General features: G+C 44.2%; 1 protein-coding gene across 1 annotated transcript in view; it reads right to left on the bottom strand.

Annotated features, from left to right (window-relative positions):
• HYDIN (HYDIN axonemal central pair apparatus protein) overlaps positions 1-21,479 on the bottom strand; it is a 281,658-nt gene that overhangs the window by 136,972 nt on the left and 123,207 nt on the right. Inside the window, exons 12-13 of the mRNA XM_056137053.1 lie at positions 17,661-17,884; positions 1,652-1,719 (exon numbers count right to left, since the gene is read on the bottom strand). Coding sequence (XP_055993028.1) covers positions 1,652-1,719; positions 17,661-17,884 — 292 coding nt within the window. The remainder of the gene's footprint in view (positions 1-1,651; positions 1,720-17,660; positions 17,885-21,479) is intronic.

Here is a 21,479-nt window from a genome sequence, read left to right as displayed (position 1 = left end):
TCTGAGAAGGGCAGAGGAATCGAACCTGGTTCGGTCAGGCTGGCTGCACGCAAGACAAACACCCTACCACTGTGCTATCAGTAGTCTATGGAAATATTTTTCCCAAGTACCTGGGTCTGGGCTGGAGTGATAGAACAGCAGTAGGGCGTTTGCCTTGCATGTGGCCAACTTGACTGACCTGAGTTTGATTCCTTCGCCCCTCTTGGAGAGCCCGGCAAGCTACCAAGAGTATCTTGCCCACACAGCAAAGCCTGGCAAGCTACACGTGACATATTCGATATGCCAAACACAGTAACAAGTCTCACAACTGAGATGTTACTGGGCCCGCTCGAGCAAATCGATGAACAATGGGAGGACAATGCTATAGTGCTACAGTGCTACCAGGGTCTACTTTAAACAAAATAACTAAAAGTCAAAAAAGAAAGGATTATGAAATAAAAATTTAGACTAGAATTCTCCAACCTTTAAAAAAATCAATTCCTAAAAGAAAATACTCACAGTGACTAATTTTAAATCAAATCAGTTAATTAAATGATTTAAATTAAATTTCTATATAATGAGAAATTAAATTAGGTTTTCCTAATGAGACAAATTAAAAACTAAGGAATAAGATTTTTGGAGTGGGGTTGAACTTCATAGATCCCACATGTCTGTTATAGCTATGCTTTTTCCCCTGTTTGTTTTTGTTTGAGGGCCACTCCTGGCAGTGCTCAGTGCTTCCTCTTAGCTCTGGTCTCAGGGATTACTCCTGATGGGACTCAGGGAACTATTTGGGGGCTGTGGATTGAAGCAAACTGGCCATGTGCATAGCAAGCACATTATCTGTTGTACCATCTCTCTGACCCTTATAGGCTATGCCTTTTTAACCCCCCCCCCCCCACCAAAACCAATTTTCACCCTCTTGGGGCCATCACAACACTATTGACAGTGCTGAGTGTCCTTGAGTCAACAGTCTGCCAGGGCTGTGTGGGAGCTTCTTAACTGTTCCAACGTTCAGGTCTCCCCTCCCTAGGATGGGAAGGTCAAACAGCACCTTCCTAAGATTGCCAGAAGGGCTCAATGTAGAGCCACATGTGTGATTCGCTCAGCAGCGATTGGGTATAAGCAAGAATCCAGACATGGAAACTCTGGCTGTGACTATCCTGACACACTCATTCCTGAAGGAGTTCAGGCAAGACAGTGACTCTGAGTCACCGACTGAGATCACACAACTGAAGAGAAGAACCTCCGGCCTGGAGTGACAAAACACTGGGCTCAACCCCCGCTGAGTTCACTTTGAACTTGAGGGCATCTCTGTGAGGAGGCCACTCAGGTGGCTGGCAAGTCAGAACCCGCATGTAAAGGGACTCTGGAATGTCCCAGGGTGGGGGGTGGGTGGGTAGGAGAGATGTTCTAATCAGTGGGAGAATAGCCAGAAGATCTGGACAGCAGGGGGGCAGGGGTGGCCTGTGGCAGTTTTATGCATCACAAGTGAATGAGGAGACATCCTCAAAATACCACTGCTGTAGAGGAAGTAGTCAGGAAGGAGACCCGGACCCACCAGGCTGTGACCCACAAACACAGGGAGAGGATCTTCGTCAATCTCCCTCCTCCCACGTACATAGGAAAGAAATTGGATTCAAGTTTTGAATTCCAATGGAAAAATACTCACCAAAGGAAATATCGCCAAAGTGCAGCGCAGGAACATTAAAATGGAAGGTCGGTCCAATGACACAGCCTCTGGAAGCAGAAATTCAAGTTGAGGAGCACGGACTGAGAATCCAGCTAGTTCCAGGAACTGAGAAGAAGGCAAGTGTTGGAAAGAACCTACTTCAACATCAAATCAAAGACAGAACTTGGGGCTTGAGGAAACTATGAGGTGATGATCTATCACATGGTTCTTAAAACTCTTTTTCAAGACTTAGACCATGGGCTATAGCAAATAAAGCTGCGGATAACTCATCACCACATTCTTCCAATGAGCAGGGCAGAACAGACATGCCTCCAAAATGATGGCAAAGAATGAAAATGTTGATGTCATGCACATAGTAGAAGGAAAGAAATAAAAGTCACAGGTCTCATCAAACAATGAACATCAAAAATAATCAATGATACCAGTTTTTCTGATCTTTCACTTGCATAATTAATACTCTCATCCAGTTCACAGCAACAACTAGCTGTGATTATGGCCAATCACTCTACTTCTCTAGCCATCCATTTCTTTTCTTTCTGTGTAAAAGAAATGGCTAGTATAGGGGATGTCTTTTGGGGATGGCGGCTACACATGGTAGTACTCAGGGATTACTCCTGGCCCTGTGATTAGGGATCACTTCTGACTGGACTTGGAGAACCATATGGGGTGCCAGAGATCAAACCCAGGTTTTCTGCACGCAAGGCCAGTACCCTACCCACTGTACAATTTATCATGCTGGCCCCAAGGAGGTGTCTATTCTATTTCTTTTTATTCAGAATATTAATTTTATTTTATTATTTTATTATTATTATCCCCCCTTTTTATTGATTCACTGTGAGATACAGTTACAAAGTTTTCATGTTTGAGCTTCAGTCATACAATAATCAAACACCCATCCCTTCACCAGTGAACATTTTCCACCACCAAAATTCCCAGTATTCCACTAGTGCTCCCCCCCCCCCGCTCCCGCCTCCTCCCCCCCCTGCCTCGTTCCAACGCTTCCCCTGCCTGTGTGGCAGACAATTTCCCCCATACTCTCTCTACTTTGGTTACATTTGAACACCAGTCCAACCACAACTCAAATCTGCGGAAAAGGCAATGCTAGACGATTTGTTTTGTATTGCTTGTTATGGATAGAATATAATGTCCAAGACATTCTGCGACGCTCTCTTCCGGGAGCTTTAGTTTATAGTCTCTGGGTCTTGGCCGTTGATGAGATTTCATAGTGCCAGGGGCAGTTTGTGGGTGTGACTACCAAGCTACTGGAAAACTGGGGACCTAGGGGGAAGAGGCCCAGTCCGGATCCAAGTGAGCTTGGAGATCTCAGTCACGGGTTCCTGTGTATTTGAGTTTTCCTGCCGGTCTGCTCTTGGGTGAGGTTCATCCCATCTTGGGTGAGGCTCATCCCCTCTTGGGTGAAACTCGTCCCCTCTTGGGTGAGGCTTGTCCAAGCACATGGAGAGTGGTTTGGTCATGGCGGTGGTTGGTTTTTGGAGATCTTTGGCTGCCAGGGTTCTATCTGGGGTGGGGAGGGAAACTCAACCCGCCCCCCTCCGAGGTGCCCCAGTGAAGCTGCCTGGCTTGGAGTCAGGACATTCTATTGGGGGGTGTCTATTCTAAACAATGGTCTATTTTTCTCTCAGCACAAGGCCTCAAGATGGTGGGATGAAGCACTTGCTTCAAATATGCACTAGATTTTTCATTTCATTTCATCATCCTGTTAATCGTCGATTGCCTCGAGCAGGCCCCAGTAACGTCTCTTTCATCCTAGCCCTGAGATTATATTCACGGCTCTTTAGGAGAATGAGACCCATCATTGTTACTGGTATTTGGCATATTTGGTAGGCCACGGGGAGTTTGCCAGACTCTGCCCTGTGGGCAGGCTACATTCGATAGCCTGCAAGTTTGTCCAAAGTAGGAATGAGATAATAAGATGTCGCGCGGCCGCAAATGCGGCCGCGCGGTTCCGGGATCTGGATTTTATAGTCTCTGAGTCTTGGCCGCTGATGGGATTACACGGCGCCAGGGGGCCAGGTGGTGGGTGTGACCCCCGCCTACTGGAATTTGGAGGATCTGGGTGGAAGATGCTCGACTCCAAATCGAGTAGGCTTGGAGGTCTCGGCCCCGGAACCCGCGTGGCTTTGTCCCTCTGCCAGTACCTTCAGGTGTGCGGAGAGTGGTCTCAGCATGGTGGTGGCTGGTCCTGGAGGTCTTCGGCTGCCGTAGCCCTGGTCGGGGCGGGGAGGAAAGCTCAACCCGCTCCCCTCCAAGGGACTCCGGGAAGGAACACCCAGGCGCGGGGGCAGAGACTGCACTTTTCTCGTCCGGGATCTGGATTTTATAGTCTCTGAGTCTTGGCCGCTGATGGGATTACACGGCGCCAGGGGGCCAGGTGGTGGGTGTGACCCCCGCCTACTGGAATTTGGAGGATCTGGGTGGAAGATGCTCGACTCCAAATCGAGTAGGCTTGATTATACTTTAAAAAAATTTATTATTGAAACACCATGAGGTACAGTTGTAGACTTAAAATTTTTGTGCTTGGGTTTCAATTATACAATGATCAAGTACCCATCCCTCCACCAGTGCCCATTTCCCACCACCATGGATCCCAGTATCCCTCCCACCCCCCATTTCCCCCCTTCCCACCCTGCCTCTGTGGCAGGGCACTCCCTTTTGTTCTCTCTCTCCTTTTGGGTGCTGTGGTTTGCAAAAGAGGCAATGAATGGCAATCATGTTTGGTCTATAGTCTACTTTTAGCATGCTTCTCCCATCCTGGGAGAATCCTCCCAACACACTTTATTTGGTGCTCCCTTCTCTATCTGAGCTGCCTTTCCTCCTAACATGTGTGGCAGGCCTCCAAGCCATGGAGCAAACTTCCTGGTACTAATCTCGGCTATTCTTGGGTGTTAGCCTCCTATTTTGTTACTTTATGTTCCCTAGATGAATATAATCTTTCTATGTCTGTCCCTCTCTTTCTGACTCATTTCGCTTAGCATGATACTTTCCATATAGTACCACTTGTATGTAAATTTCATGACTTCATATTTTCTAACAACAGCTACATAGTACACCATTGTGTAGATGTACCAAAGTTTCTTTAACCAGTCATCTGTTCTCGGGCACTCAGGTTTTTTCCAGATTCTGGCTATTGTAAAGAGTGCTGCAATGAACAAACAAGTGCAGATGTCACTTCGACTACACTTTTTTGCCTCTCTGGGATATATTCTCAGGAGTGGTATTGCTGGGTCAAATGGGAGCTAAATTTCTAATTTTTTGAGAATTGTCCATACTGTTTTCCAAAAGGGCTGAACCAGTCGTCATTCCCACCAGCAGTGAAGGAGGGTCCCTTTCTCGCCACATCTGTGCCAGCACCGGTTGCTTTTGTTCTTTTGGATGTGGGTCAGTCTCTGTGGTGTGAGATATCTCATTGTTGTTTTGATCTGCATCTCCCTGATGATTAATGATGTAGAGCATTTTCTCATGTGCTTTTTGCCATTCAGATTTCTTCTTTGAGAAAATTTCTGTTCATTTAATCGCCCCATTTTTTTGATGGGGTTGGATGTTTTCTTCTTGTGGAGTTCAACCAGTACTTTATATATCCTTGTTGGATGTGTATTGGACGAATATCCTTTCCCATTCTGTAGACTGTCTTTGTATTTTGGTCATTGTTTCTTTTGAGATGCAGAAGCTTCATAGTTTAAGATAGTCCTATTTGTCTATCTCTGTTTTCACTTGCTTGGCCAGTGGCATGACATCTTTGAAGATATCATTAGCTTCAGCGTCATGGAGGGTTTTGCCAACTTTGTCTTCAATGTACCTTATGGATTCTGGTCTGATATTGAGGTCTTTAATCCATTTTGATCTTACTTTTGTACATGGTGTTAGGCAGAGATCTGAGCATGTAGCCATCCAGTTTTGCCAGCACAATTTGTTAAAGAGGCTTTCCTTACTCCACTTCACATTTCTTGCTCCTTTATCAAAGGTTAGATGATCATATGTTTGATGGGAGATGCCAGTATATTCAACCCTGTTCCATTGGTCTGCAGCTCTGCCTTTGTTCCAGTACCATGCTGTTTTAATTATTACTGCTTTGTAGTAGAGTTTGAAGTTAGGGAGGTTGATTCCTCCCATTTTCTTTTTCCCAAGAATTGCTTTAGCTATTCGTGGGGGCTTATTGTTCCATATGAATTTCAGGAGTGTTTGCTCCATTTCTTTGAAGAATGTCATGTGTATCGTTATAGGGATCACATTGAATTTGTACAATGCTTTGGGAAGTATTGCCATTTTGACAATGTTAATTCTCCCGATCCATGAGCAGGGGATATCTTTCGATTTTCTCATGTTCTCTTTTATTTCCTGAAGTAGCGTTTTGTAGTTTTCTTTGTACAGATCCTTTACTTCCTTAGGTAAGCTGATTCCTAGGTACTTTTTACACTATATCCCATCACTGTTTTTGGGCCATGAGGGTTTCATCAGACAAATCAGCTGTGAATCTTAAGGATGCTCCTTTGTAGGAAATTTCTTTCTTTGATCTTGCTGCTTTCAGAATTTTGACTCTATCTAAGGTTTTGGTCATTTTGATCAGGGTGTGTCTTGGGGTATTTTTATTCGGATTTCTTCTAGCTGGTACCCTTCGGGCCTCCTAAATGTGATCATATGTTTTCTTCAGCTCTGGAAACGTCATAGCAATGATGTCTTTGACAGTTTATTTTTCATCAGGGTTTTCTTCCTGTCCCTCTGGGACTCCAATAATTCTTATGTTACCCCTCTCTGCTTGAGATGCAGAATGAATTGAGATGGGCTTAATGAATTATTGGCAAATGTGTTTCTGGTGGTTAAGCTAATCTAGTGAAAGTTCCATCTAAGAGGGTAACTTATGGTTCCTATGCGATATGTAGTGGGAGAATAACTTGCGGCCGCATTAGTGGCCGCGGCTCCGGGAAGGGGCCCTGGCGCCGGACGGGTACCTGGTTGAATGAGAAGAGTGCCCAGAGCGGTTCAGCTTTGTTTCTGCACGGTGTGCCTCAATTCCCATTCCCTGCAGACCAAGGGTGAAAACCGGCCATTCTGAGGGGATCTAGTTAGCTGTGCAGGCCTGGGGCAGGGCCCTGGTGCCGGGCGGGTACCTGATTGAATGAGCTAGATTATACACTTTTAGTGGACACCAAGTATAGTGGACAACAAAGAGTCCCTAAAAGTGTCTAGCTATGTGCTAACCACTAGGATCTGTGACTAAGACAGGTTGCATGGCAAAGGGAATTAAACAGCAGGAGCAATTAAGGCAGCTAACTAACCTATCTTAAAATAGGAGAGTAGCCTGGATTTCTCAGGTATCCACACCTGAATGCACACACATTCCACACCTAATGCAATCACAAGAGTCTTTAAAAACAGAAGAGGCAGCAGAGGAGGGCAGAGGAAAACAATAGGAGGATTCAACCCACTACTGCTGGTTTGGACATTAGAGGAAGTGGACCATGGTGAAAGAAAGGGGGTGATTTAAAAAACAAACAAACAAACATCAACAACAACAACAAAGCAAGAAAATAAAACCTCTACTAGAACCTCTAGGAAGAAACACAGCCCTGACACTACCTTGATGATATCTAGTAAGACCTATGTTGGATTTTGAATCTACAGAATTGTAAAATAACATATTTGCATTACTTTAAGCTGCATGTTCTGGGTAAGTTGCTATAATAGCAATAGGAAATAAATTTATTTATGTTTGATTTTCTTAGCACAGCGGTAGGGCGTTTGCCTTGCACGTAGCCAACATGGCCGACCCGAGTTCAATTCCTCCGCCCCTCTCAGAGAGCCCGGCAAGCTACCGCGAGTATCTCGCCCACACGGCAGAGCCTGGCAAGCTCCCCATGACGTATTCGATATGCCAAACACAGTAACAACAAAGTCTCCAATGGAGACGTTACTGGGCCCGCTCAAGCAAATCAATGATCAATGGGAGGGCCTTTATCCTTTTATCCTTGATTTTCTTGATGAACTGTCTTTTTACATATCTAGACTAAAGGGGAAAACAGAAATATTTCCCCATCTCTCTATACACTTTTAAAAAGTCATGGACACACAGCTCTCAGAAAGCACACTCGCTCTGAACCTTCCAATTCCAGCTCCAGATGCCAGATGCTGGTGATCTGAATACCTCGATGCCTCCCCAGAGATTTCTGACTACTACAGATCTGGTTATGACGCGGCTGGTAGCCTTGGAGGAATTGTCAGAGCAAAGATTCAATGCAGCAAATTTCAATTCCACTGACATTTATAGAAATTGGTGCTATGAAGATATTTGTTGTCATTTTTCAATGAAAATTTTGGTTATTTTGCCATTTGATCTTTTTTTTTTTTAAAGGCGGCCACTGAGTATCCCTTGCAAGATCTGGTATACATGCACGGGTTTGTCTCCTTAAATCTGAGTGATAACCTTGCAGGGTACAAGATTCGTGGTTGGAGGTTCTTTTCATTCTCTTCTCGCTTGTAGTTTCATTTGAGAAATCTGATGTGAATTTTATACTATTTCCCTCAACTGAGACTTCACTTTTCTCTTCTTCTTTACGGAGTCATCTTCATCTTTGGTTCTTGCTCCCTCCCCCCCTTTTTTTTTGCTCTGTGGGCCAAACCCAATGGGGGCAACTTTCAGCCCTGAGTGAATGCGTCAGCCTACCATGCTATCTGTTCAGCCAGGATTTTGCCATTTTCCTTACAACGTGTCCTGGTGTAGTTCCGATTGAGTTTACTCATTGGGCACTCCATCAGTCCAAAAGCCTCTCTCCTCAGATGAGGGAACTTCTCAGCTATTATTTCTTCCATGAGTCTTTATTCCACTTTCTTTCCTCTCTTCTGGAATTCTTATGATGCAGAGGCTCTTGCATATATTGTTAAAAACATACTGTTAGTCATCTTCATTGTAAACTATCTTTTATTAGCTTTTCTGTATCAATGATGTTGTGCATCTTATCTTTAAGGTCACTGATTCAATTTTCAGCTTCTTCCATTCTCCTGCTGAGTCCTGCTAGTGTATTAGCTCCTTCACCTTTGCTTGAGTGAATTCTTTTAAGTCTTCATCCCTCATTCTTCAGTCTCTTTCAGTGATTTTCTCAGCTCAGTGAACTCATGAAAAATACTGAATTTAGTGAGAAACTGAAGTGCTCAGCAGCCCAATAGGAGCCTGTCAGGTGAAACAGGCCCTGCCAGCTGAGGTGGGGCCCAGATCAGCACACTATTGGCCATGGCTCACCTTGGGAATAGCTGCTCCCAGATCAGGCCCAATAAGACTTGAGAATCTGCTTTCAATTCAGTGAGTGCTGGTGTTAAGCAAATGTTCTGAGTCCTCTCCGTTCAGCACCGCCTCACCCTAGGTAGGCTGGGATTTAAGTCTGGTACTGGGTTTCGGGTCCCCTTCCTTCTTTACCCCTCCCCCATCTGGGGAAGTGCTCCTTCAAGCTCCTTTGAACCTTGCCACAGTTCTTGCGTCTCCCTGAAGTGCTGGTGCCATCTCCAGTGAACTTTTGTGGTGAGACCCTTAGTGAGATACTTCAGGAAGATGTTGTGCTCAGTTCAATTCTTCTTTTTTTCATCTGTGACTTTGTTTTAATCATCTTAATTCTATGCTCACATAATTTACAAATTTGTGCTAATATCTCCTCTACTAATGAGTCTGCAAAAGCACCGGTATCAATTACATACACAGGGTTAGTTTTCTAAGTGTGCATTTCTGAATAGCTGCTTAAAGGACAATCCTGAACTACATCATAGTCTGACTTTAGTAAAGAACAAGCAAAATTTGCCACTCTTAACTCACCAGGCTAAATTTTAAAAGCATTTGTCCCTGAGATCATCTAAACGTTGTGAGAAGTGGTAAGTATTTTTTTATTCAATGTTATACATACATCACATTAAAATCACTTAATCACTTAATCACTTAACTTCCCGTTAGTCGTCAATTTGCTCGAGTGGGCGCCAGTAACTTCTCCATTTGTCCCTGTCGCGTGCCAGTGTAGCCCAATGGCATCTGTTCGCTCCGGGAACATGAAGGGCCTCAAACCGATCGTTCATGATCTTGACGAAGAAGTCTGACCATCTGGTAGGTGGGCGGCCACGCAGTCTTTTGACATCCTGTGGAATCCAGTCGGTAACAGCTCTAGTCCAGCGGTCCTCTTTAAATCTCATTACGTGACCAGCCCATCTGATTTTTGACACCTTGACAAATGAGACAGCGTCCCTGATTCTTGATCGTCGACGGATGTCAGAACTCCGGATTTTTTCTCTCATTTGAGTGAAACGTGATATTCCAAGCATAGCACTTTCTATTCTTCTTTGGGAGACCTGAATAGCGTTCTCATCTTGTTTGCGTAGGGCCCAGGTCTCTGAGGCATATGTTAATGCAGGAAGAACAGTGGAATCAAAGAGATGTGCCCGGAGCCGGAGGTTCTTCATCCTCTTAGCTATTTCTTCGACGTTCTTGAAGGCGTTCCAAGCCGCTCTCTTCCTCCTGCGCAGCTCGGGTGCCAGGTCATTTGTCATGTTGACCTCTCGACCTAGGTACACATAGCTGTTGCATTCGGAGATGGTCGTTCCATTGAGAGTGAATGGGGCGTCAGGAACTAGGCTGTTTCTCATAAACATTGTCTTCGTAAGATTCAGCTGTAGTCCTACCTTTCCACACTCACGGTCAAAGTCGGCCAGCATTTGTGCCGCTTGGCTGATGTTTGGTGTTATTAAAACAATGTCATCAGCAAAGCGGAGGTGGTGTAATTGCCAACCATCTATCTTCACTCCCATTCCTTCCCATTCTAGTTGTCACATGATGTTCTCGAGGGTGGCACTGAAGAGTTTCGGTGAAATGGTATCACCCTGCCGAACCCCTCTCTTGACGTCAACGATCACTTCTTTGTAGAATGGTGAGATCCTGGTAGTGAATCCGCAATACAGCTCACGGAGGATCCTGATGTATTGGGCTTGAATGCCCTGATTGGCTAGGGCTTCAATGACCGCTTCCGTCTCAACAGAATCAAAGGCCTTCTTTAAATCAATGAACGTTAAACAGAGCGGCATCTTGAACTCCCGAGAAACCTCAATGAGCTTGGTTATTGTGTGGATATGGTCGATGGTGCTGAATCCTTTGCGGAACCCGGCTTGCTCGCATGGTTGTCCTTCATCTAGTGTTCTGCCAATCCTATTTAGAATGACTCGAGTGAACAACTTGTAGATGACAGACAATAGGCAGATCGGGTGATAGTTGCCAATGTCATGGATGTCTCCCTTCTTGAACAGTAGTACGGTCCTGCTGGTTTTCCACTGGGACGGAACCTTGCATTCAGACAGGTAGCGAGTGAAGAGCCGAGCCAGTGTATTGATGAGTACTGATGGCAGGTTCTTCAGGTGTTCAGGTCTGACCTTGTCTGGGCCGGGTGCTGTTTGTTTCTTTACCAACGAAATGGCGTGTCGGACTTCGGAAGGGAGAACGTTGGGAATGACATATCCATCCTGTGGAATTTGTTGGCAAGTGGACATGGCTATCGAAGAGATTTGAGTAGAAGTCATGGATAATCTTCTCCATTGCCGTTCTGGAGGATGTGATGGATCCATCAGGATGTCAGAGGGCAGTCATCTTGGTCTTGTAGTTGGCGAAGGACAGGCGGGCGTTACGAATACTTTTCCCGGCTTCTGCCGCATCTACCAGTACTTCTGCTCTTCTCTCTTTGAGGTCTTCCTTGATCGCATCTCTGCACTGCTTTGCAAACTCGGACGTTAGCTTGCGGTTGCCTGAGGCATGCACCAAACCACGCTGGCGAATTAGCTCAAGAGTTTTCGAAGATAGGTGATTTTTTGTGGCTATCTCTCTCTTGGCGTTCCTCGCACATTCATGGAGGTGCTGAACCAGTCGATCGTATTCCTCGTCAATGTTGTCAACAATGGCATCTTCCCATGTTGCCGCAATAGTACCAAAGAGTTCCCAGTTGGTGGTCATTCTGGGAGTTCTCTTTTTGAACTTTGCAGCCCTTTCTCCCTGCTCAACACTACTCCCACTACCCAGCCGTCGCCACACTCCAGAACGCTTTCCGGACACATCATAAGACATTAAATACCCATCTTCCGGAATTGTCATACCGTATTTGATAGGGTTCAAATATGGTAACACCTACAAGGGTGATTAGAGGTCGCCCCAAAAGCCTCTATCCCTCTTGGAAAGACTGGCAAGCTACCGAGAGTATTCCGCCCGCACGGAAGAGCCTGGCAAGCTATCCGTTGTGTATTCAATATGTCAAAACCAGTAACTACAACTGGTCTCATTCACCTGACCCTGAAGGCTTCACTGACATGGCAGCACTGAGAAGGATGAGAAAGGAGAGGCCGACAAAATCTCAAGGCCGACCTAGGCTGCCACAACGAAGGAAGACAAAAATGATCATCTGTACTTTCAATGCACGTACGCTAGCATCAGATGCATCCATTGAGGACCTGATGATACAAGCGCGAATGATCAAGTACGACATCATTGGTCTGACCGAGACAAGAAGGCACGAATCTCACCATGCCGTTTTCGACACTGGAGAAGAATTGTTCCTCGGAACATGCGATAAAAGAGGTGTTGGAGGCGTCAGTGTCCTTGTCAACACAAACTTGGCCAAGAGCATTGATTCATTCAAATGCCTAACAACCCGAATCGGACGTTTACATTTTAATATATGTGGCTCACTGCCTGAAGTTTCTATCTTCATTGTCTACGCACCAACATCTCATTATGATGGAGAAATCGAGAAGTTCTACATGGAGCTAGAGAAGTTCTATAAAGAAGACCAAGATCATTGTGGGTGATTTTAATGCCAAGATAGGACCTAGAAGATCAGCTGAAGAACTTCACATCGGGACCCATGACCTAGAATGGAACGAACAGGGTGAGAGACTGTCTGAGTTCATCATGTCGACCAAGACCATTCATGGTAACTCACAGTTCCAGAAGGCAGAATCTAAACGATGGACATGGGAGTCTCCCGGTGGACGATTCCACAACGAAATAGACCACATCATATTCAATCGACGGTTTTGCCTGACTGATGTCGCTGTTGTCCCAAAATTTCAAACGGGATCAGACCACCGTCTCCTTCGTGCAAAATTCTACTTCACACATTAAAATACTTTTCAGTAAGTGAAAGGCAACATTTTTAGATACAGGGAATTTTTAATTAAATCAGCATAATTAAGAAAAAGATATAAGGTCACTGCCAACTAATCTTACCAGGCTAAGAAACACAACCTAAAGAGACAGTGATATCCTCAATCTTTAGATATATTAATATAGCCGATTCTATAAATCTGAATAGAAAACTATTCTCTCACAGGTATGAGATGGCTATCTCCATCTCTTGGAAAGGTGAATGTGACAAATTAAGTTCAGTCATATCCTTGGAAAGGGACAGTGATTGCACTTGCTGACCTGGAATTATCATTAATTCAAAAAGCTGATCATACATTTAAAACACAAGCCAATCTTATTTAAATCAGGACTGCCCAACAAAAATACGCTATCGGTCACTCATGATCTGAATTCTGGTGAACGAGATGGATTTAAATATGGTACACATAAAAAAGTCATGAGACAGTTGTTTTGTAATAAATAAGGTGGTGCCAACTATTACTCATTAGTAGCTTTTCTGAGCTAAGATATCAACTCTGCCTGGTCTTCTTCTTAATGCCAGCAAAGATCATTTTTTTTTATCCAGGGATGTACTTCTTGGGATTCTCCAAATACTCCATCAGCGTGTCCTCATTCCAGGTGATGCCTTTGTTCTTGTTGGCATCAGTGTAAGAGAATCCAGCGGCCTGACCCATCTTTTACCCAAACAGACCATGGAGATTTGGACCCGTCTTGTGCTTGCCTCCCTTCTCCACAGTATGGCACTGAGCGCACTTCTGGAAAAAAAATCTTCTTGCCCTTCTCAATATCACCAATCTTTGAATTTCGCCATCATCTCACGTGACATGGAGAGTTCGCCTCAGTTCAATTCTTTTATTTTCTTGGTTTGGATTCCATAGTCCGATCACAGAACTGTTCTTTTTGCCACTTTGGCCCTGCCTCTTCCTCAAATTCAACTTCTCAAAAACCATTTTCAGGTTCATTTTTTCTCACACTGAGCAGTGGCAAAGGGAATGGCTGGGACTCTGCAAGGAATGAGGATCCAGTTGGGAGTAAAGTCAAACAAGCCTACAGGTTAGATACTAGACTTGCAAAAGAAGTTTGTAGGACGAGAGTTACAAAGAGATCAAAACAGTCTGAAACGCACAAAAGGTGCAAAGTATGAAGGAAGCTTACAAAATTCACAAAGCAGTCATTTAATCAGTGTGGAAGTTGAAAGAAGCAGAGTTAAATCACATTTGTTCAAAGGCACAGATAACTAAAGGAGTTGTGACTGAACACCATCTGGACTTGGATATGGTCACATTAATGCTAACAGGGATTCTGAACATTAGGGCAGTCTCTGCCAGGATTGGTTCCTTCATCAGTGCCAAGGTCTATTAAAGTTATAATTTTAAAGACTAAGAAACAGAATGATTGGATTGTTATGGTATGTTAAATGAAGAAGCTGGATGCCAAATATCTAGGTTTTGGCTAAAATTTTACCACAATATTATATATGCAAAAATGAGACAAACAAAGCTGTTTGTGAAAAATATTTTAAAATCATATTAATTTTATATTTCCAAACCCTTAAAATTCCATGTTAGGTAGTTGGAAGATTAGATACAACAAAAAATATAACAACTGTTCTGATTTTTCTCATCCTTTTTTCTTTGTTTGTTTACATTTGGGCTATACAAGGCAACATTCAAGGTTTACTCCAGGCTGTGTGCTAAGGGATCACTTCTGGCAGGGTTCGGGGGATCATCTGGGGTGCTGAGAATCACACTTGGGTCAGCTACATGCAAGGCAAGTGCCCTATCCGCTGTACATCTCTCTAGCTCCTGTTCTAAATTTTCAAGGCGGATGAACCAGAATTACATAGCTTTGAGGACAGAGAGTACCCAACAATTAAAAAATAGAAACAAAATACCAGATTCCACAATATTAACTGTACGGAGATTTCCTGGGTCACAAGCCTAAAGAACTGTGCCCAGCACAGCCCTACATCAAGTCAGCAGTATGTGGAGCTGGGAACAGAGGCCACAGTCACATGTATTCACTCTTGATCACTTCCTTATGTATTCACTCTTGATCACTTCCTGGCATCAGTGATTTGCTGATAAACAAAATTATCATTCACGGTTCGAAATACTGGAATACCTCAAATATATGAAACAGTGAGCAGAAGTAGAAACAAAGTAGGGAAGGAAATCTGGATAAGCGTATTTCTCACCAGCTTGGGGTGATGTCTCAGAAGCACTCTTCCTACAGTTAGGCTTTCCTTTCCTTGCAAAGAAACTGGCAATAAGCATCGAAAGGGAGAAAATGAATACAGAAAAGTCCAGAAGATAGAATGAGAAACTTAACTTCCATAGGGTATCTGGAGGAGGAAGAAGTCCAAACTCACTTAAATAGGTTCCCTTGGATCTTTCTCAATTTTATTCTTCATAGTAGAAAAGCCCAGGACACCTTAACCCTTTAGGCATTCCACGGGCCATGCTTGTCTACATTAGAAGAGGGGTGAGACTCAGAAATTTCACCCAGGTCATGACAGAACTAATACTAAATATGAAAAGCCTGGATTTTTAAAACTGGTAATAGTTTTTAGTGAGCTTTAACTCACACTCCATGCAATCCACCCATTTAAAATGTGTACACTGATAATTTTTGCATATTTACAGACATGTACAGCCATCTCAATTTTAGAAAACTCCATTACCTGAAAAAGAATCCCACCCTTTAGTTCTCATTCTGTATCTCCAGCCCCTGTCCTAAGACTCAATGCCAGCATTCCAATTTGTATGCATTTGGCTCTCATGGCGGTCAGCTAGCTCCAGATGGGATGACAGAGTTCATGTAAGTGGAATCATGTAATATGTGGTATTTTATAAGTGGCTTTTAAAAAACTAATTATAGTGTTTTTAAGGGTCATCCACTTCCATGTTTAGCACTTCATTCCTTAAATATTTTTAAAAGTGGTCTTAATAGCAGTTTTTGCTCATTCACTCATCAGTTCACAGACATATGGTAAGCCTAAGGTAAAGGTAAAGGTAAAGGCCCTCCCGTTGTTCGTCGATTTGCTCGAGCGGGCCCAGTAACGTCTCCATTGGAGACTTCGTTGTTACTGTGTTTGGCATATCGAATACGTCACGGGGGGGCTTGCCAGGCTCTGCCGTGCGGGCAAGATACTCTCGGTAGCTTGCCAGGCTCTCCGAGAGGGGCGGAGGAATCAAACTTGGGTCGGCCATGTTTGCTGCGTGCAAGGCAAATGCCCTACCGCTGTGCTATTGTTCCAGCCCATGGGTAAGCCTAATATAAACTTTCATGTCCAAGTTCAAATGTGGACACCCATTTTCATTTATCTAGAGAAGGGCTTTCTGAGTAATGTGGCAACTTGGTGCTGACCTGTTTGAACTAATTTTTCTGTGGATTTCTAAGGATTTTCTTTAGACAAAATCACAGAACTGAACTGGCAGAGTAAGTTTTACTTCCTCCATTCCGATCTGGTTGCACAATTAATTATTAACTGTCTTTAGCTAGAACCTCAGCTACAAAGCAGAATTCAGAGTTGAATTCATGTGCTAGGATTTCCATATAAAAATATCACAAATGGAATGGCTTAAACAACAGGAGTCCATTTCCTCCCAGCTCTGGAGGCTGAAAGGCCAAGATCAAGGTACCAACAGTGTTGGTTTCTTCTGAGGGATTCCCTCCTTGTGTATGCCCATCTTATCTCTGCAGCAGGGCATTTTCTTATGTGTGTGCCTGTCCTAATGTACTTTCTTCTAAGGATATCTGTCCTACTGGATTAGGGCCCTCTCATGCTACCTCGCTTCATCTGAACCAATTCTTGAAAAGCCTGATCGCTAAGTATTGCCACATTTTGCAGTGCTCCAACTTAGGATTTCAATATACTGTGGGAATTTTGAGAGGACACAATTAACCCCATAATAGGGTTACTTAGATGGATAATCAAGGAGAAATATTAACCACCTTTGAGCGGACTCTGAGACTGTGAATTTTGAGTAGATTTTGGTAAGTTTTAGTAGAATCCTTCTGGTTGTATGTATCTCTTTTCTACAGTATCCTTTCACCCCGAGAGCGTTCTCAGTTACTGGCTGGGGGTGGTGGTGGTAATTAACAGTCTCCTGCTGTGGGATCCAAACAACACGTGTACAATATTCCCAGAAACAGGTCTTTCTCAGCATCAGAAGCCAAAGTTATACTTTTGCCCAGTGGGTTCTTTTTAAGAACATTTTTTTAAAACCTGAGGACAGATGTTGCTAGTAATGACAATCACTTATTACAAGCAGCTAGAAAGTCATGAAATGACTTTTGGTACAAAAGTGCAAGTAGCTGGCCTCAGTGGGCTGAAACTACAAGGGGATTCTTTCACAATACTAGCGCCATTGCAAATAAGGATATTTTGAAAGAGTTTTTGTACAATCAAAATGAAAGATGAAGATGCAGAGAGCTGAGATAACAGTCACACTAAGTCAAAGCTTAGTCCAGAAGATTTTACTTAGCTATTATGTAATAATTTATTTTCTCTAAACATCCCAAAACAGAATTATCAGAAACTAGTTTAAGGTTTAGGTACTTATTATGTAAAGTTAAGATGTACATAAAAGACGAGATCCCAAATAGCATTTGTATCTATGTTATAACGGTAAGTCACACATATTCAGTGTGCAAACACTGGTAGGAATTCAAAACATCCCCTGATGTTGCTGTGTCTATACCAATGACAGTAATCGGTGGGTGTCTCAGACATGACCTCGTTTTGAAGTTTAAGAAAGCAAAAAGTCAAAGCTTCCATTGAACAGAGTGTTCGTTATAAATGTATCTTACCTAATGGTCAGTTTTACAGGCTCAGGAGAACCACTGACATTGAAGAGGAACTCTTCTTCAAAGTGGCCCAGGGTCGAGGAGGTGAAGCAGATCTGGAGAGCCTGGACCCCACTGCGCTCAATGATGCCCTCCTTGGGACTGAAAGTAAAGCAGGTCCCAAATACTGAGACTGGAGGGATCAGGTTGAAGAGGGCATCGATGCTTCCTTTGTTGGACAGTACTGTCTATTTTTTTTAAAGAAGGAAAAACAAAAAGGTTTAGAATGCACTTCTTTTAAAAATATTCTCATCTGGCTATATTATTTAACACCAACAGAGAGACAGGGGCAAGAAGAACAACCACCACCACCAACAAACAAAACCAAGAAAACCTCCAGGGAAGAAATTAATAGGTATCTTGATGTAAATTTTTGAAGACAGGAATCCCAACTCAAAAAAAAAGAATTTTGCATTTCTAGTAATCGGTTATTCACATGTTATGCTGTAGTGAATGATCATAATCACATCTACTAAAAATTGCCTTAAAATGCTTTTTTGGTACTTTATAAAGTAACCAGGGAAAAGTAGGCATTATTTTTTTAATCTGCTAGAAAGGCGGAGACTAAGTGTCATGCTGAAACATGAACAGCAACTCAGAACAGTGGGCAAGTACTCTTAAGCCCATATTTATAATGTAGCTTGAAGTATGTAAATTAGACAGCACTGTGGATTCCAGAGTGCAAGGATTCTCTTTGTAATATGATCCTAAAGACTTCATCCTTTGAGGCTTATTTTTCATCTCACTCTACTGGTTGCATAATTGGGGATTCTTGGGTAAGCAACTGTCCTCCAATAGAAATGCTGCCATCACATGCACAGTAGCCTGGAGACATGTGATGTTCCATATTGGACTGCACATATTTATTTGGCGATAAAGAGCTCATGTCTGACATTCTGAGTCCCCCACCGCTTTCTCAGCCTAACACTCCCATCTCCCTGTTCCCACACAAACCTGCATTCTAGACTCCCTGTCCACAAACCTGCATTCTAGCCAGGTAGTTCTATTCCTGAGTTTCTGAGACATCTATTCCTTGCCAATGCTTACAACTCATCAGATGAATAGCACATCCAATCTGTTTACAAAGGAACTACTCCCCAGTCACACCCACGACTCTGGAGGGGCAAAAAGAGCACAAGAAATGGTGAAGAAACAGTCAGAAAGATGTCCCAAATGTCAACCACCTAGAAGCCAAGGAGGGGGCCGACTTGACATAGGTGACGGAATAAAAGCTCCAGGAAAGTGTTATGTACTTTTACCTTTTATCTCCCATCTGCTCTTGAAGACAAGAGTCATCACAATGGGATAAGACCTGAGTCCAGAGCCCAAATGTTTAAGGAGTCTGTTGGTTCAAGGGGGCTTGTTTTAGATTCTTCTAGATTCCTGTTTGGGGGAAGCTGAGTTATGGGATGGGAGAATAGGAGTGGCAAAACTGAAAAAGCAGAGTAGAAGAGACCTCATACATGGACATGAACTGAGTTTAAACTCAGTTTGTTGCTGTATCAAGAGAAGAGGCTAGGTGAGCTAGGGAACGGTGAATGGCATCCGGAGGATGGGAGAAGTCCAGTGCACGGGCTGCTGCCTCAGAGACTGAGAAAGGGTCAGAAGCTCATGGAGGACAGAGTCAGGGGCCCCTGCAGAGGAAGACAATCACTTCTGCCAGGAAAAGATGAATCAGCTTCCAGAATCTATTCACCGCTTAATGATGCTTTACCACTTCCCAGTTCTTTTAAGTTCTCTAGTAGTAGGAACCAGCTTCACCTTTTATTTCTTTTTGAAAAGATCACATAGAAAAGTGATTATGACCAAGGGTTTGAAAAGAAAATTGCCTGGGTTCAAATTCTAACTTTGTCATTGACCTACAGGCTGTGTGACTTTGGGTAAACACCTTAGCTTCTCTGTGCCCCAGTTTCCCCCTCTCTGAGATCCAACCACTACTTAATGGCTGTGAAGAGGAAATGTATCCATTCCCCTGACTCTCAGAACAGTGCCTGGCACACTGTGCTTATAAATGACAGTGACTGCTATTTCCAGCCCCAGTGTCAAGCAGAATGGGTTTAAAATTTAATGTGCTTTTAATTGAGTGATGAGCATATACTTGGTGCATCTAAGGGGGTGGGGAGAAGGCACTCCGCAGTTTACAGAGGCAGCTAGCAGAAGGACCCTTGTCCTTCTGGCTGCTGCAGAGACTGGCTCTGTGTTTCCTAGAAGCAGCAGCACTTCAGCTCAATTTGAGGGTACCATGTCTTCCATGTATGAGAACATTCATGTCACTTCTTTCCCCTGGATTCTCCTTTTAAAAATTTTTTTTTCTTTTTGGGTCACACCCAGTGATGCTCAGGGGTTATTCCTCACCCTGCACTCACGAATTACTCCTGGCGGTGCTTGGGGACAATATGGGGTGCAGGGGATAGAACCTGGGTTGGCTGCGTGCAAGGCAAACGCTCTACCCATTGTATCCAGCCCCCGGATTCTCCTTAGGCACACAGAACCCAGTACGTCATGCGGGACAGTTCTGAGACCCCTGACTCTGGGATGAGGGCTGCCCTGCCCTCTCGCATCCTGGGTCCTCAGAGAGAAGGAGCTTGTTAATGGGAAACTTCACCTCTCATCTATTTCCCTTCTAATTACACTGGGACGAGCATATACTCTGAGGTCATGGTTTATTCTTTATGAGTCTGCTAAGCTCAGCAATGATGAAGGGCAAGAGCTAGGTATTCAAATTTGTCTCAAGCAGGTAACATAATAAATTGAAAGAGAGATGCAATGAGGCATCAGCACTAAATACGCAGAGGTGGCAAAACGGTCCCATCAGAAGCACTTTTCCGTGCCCTTCTCTGCCACTGTCCGGCTCTAGGCTGGCCCCTCATGCACAGCACCTCATTTAACTCCAGCTTCATGGGCCTTATCTGAGAGGATGAGAGGTGGCAGTCTAAAGAAATACTTCCACTCAATTTGAGAGAAACTAATTTTACAATTTGGGAAATCATATCCATGCTGCGTGGGTTATAATCTGTCACTTTTTCTAATCTGGCAGCCCTGGACACAGCCTGGACGAGGTAAGGGGAATGCACACTGGTCGGTTACAGACCCAATATCCTGCTCTGGAGAATGACTCTCCCTGTTCTTCTGCCAAACTGCCCTGTAGGAGACGACAACACAGCAGCCATGCCACCATGCCACTTCTCCCATTGCGGGTCATGTGACTTTCACAGATCATCTGTGTCTGACATTTTGTCCATTTCACTGTGACCCCAATAGCGCCATTATCTTCCCACCACCCCACTCAGCCCCAGATGCTTCAGTGCCTTGGGGTGACTGCCGTGTGGGAGGCGGGCAGCAGCGGAGGCCCCCCAAGGCCATGCTGGGTGCTAAGCTGGCTATGGGCTGGGAGCTGCAAGAGAGAAAGGCAGCAAAGGGCCTCTCTTCCCACGGGGTCCATGAGCCCGCAACCCAGTGAGCTGACACTGACATAAGTCTGGCCTCACTGAATTATTTCCATTTCCCTTACTGCTCACTGAGCCCAGATCCTCCTTTGCCCAGCCACACTGGGCCAGGTGAGGGGCCACCACCTCCCTTCGGACAGTCTCCTGTGCCTTGCTCTATCTCTGCCTCAGGTTCCTGGGAGCACTGCTGTTAACTAGAAGTCTTGCTTAAAACTTTAGGTGTGGACAAAAACAGAGTTCTGTCAGGCTGGTGAGAGGACCCATGTTGAAGCTGCTTATTACCTGAGTAGGGAGACTTCTCTAAGTCTCAGCTTCCTCTGTTTTAAATCAGAAATAG

The sequence above is a fragment of the Sorex fumeus genome, unplaced genomic scaffold (genome assembly GCF_029834395.1).
Source record: "Sorex fumeus unplaced genomic scaffold, SorFum_2.1 ptg000122l, whole genome shotgun sequence".
NCBI lineage: Eukaryota > Metazoa > Chordata > Mammalia > Eulipotyphla > Soricidae > Sorex > Sorex fumeus.
The sequence above is the reverse complement of the archived record's forward strand: the minus strand, read 5'-3'. Positions and strand labels throughout refer to the sequence as shown.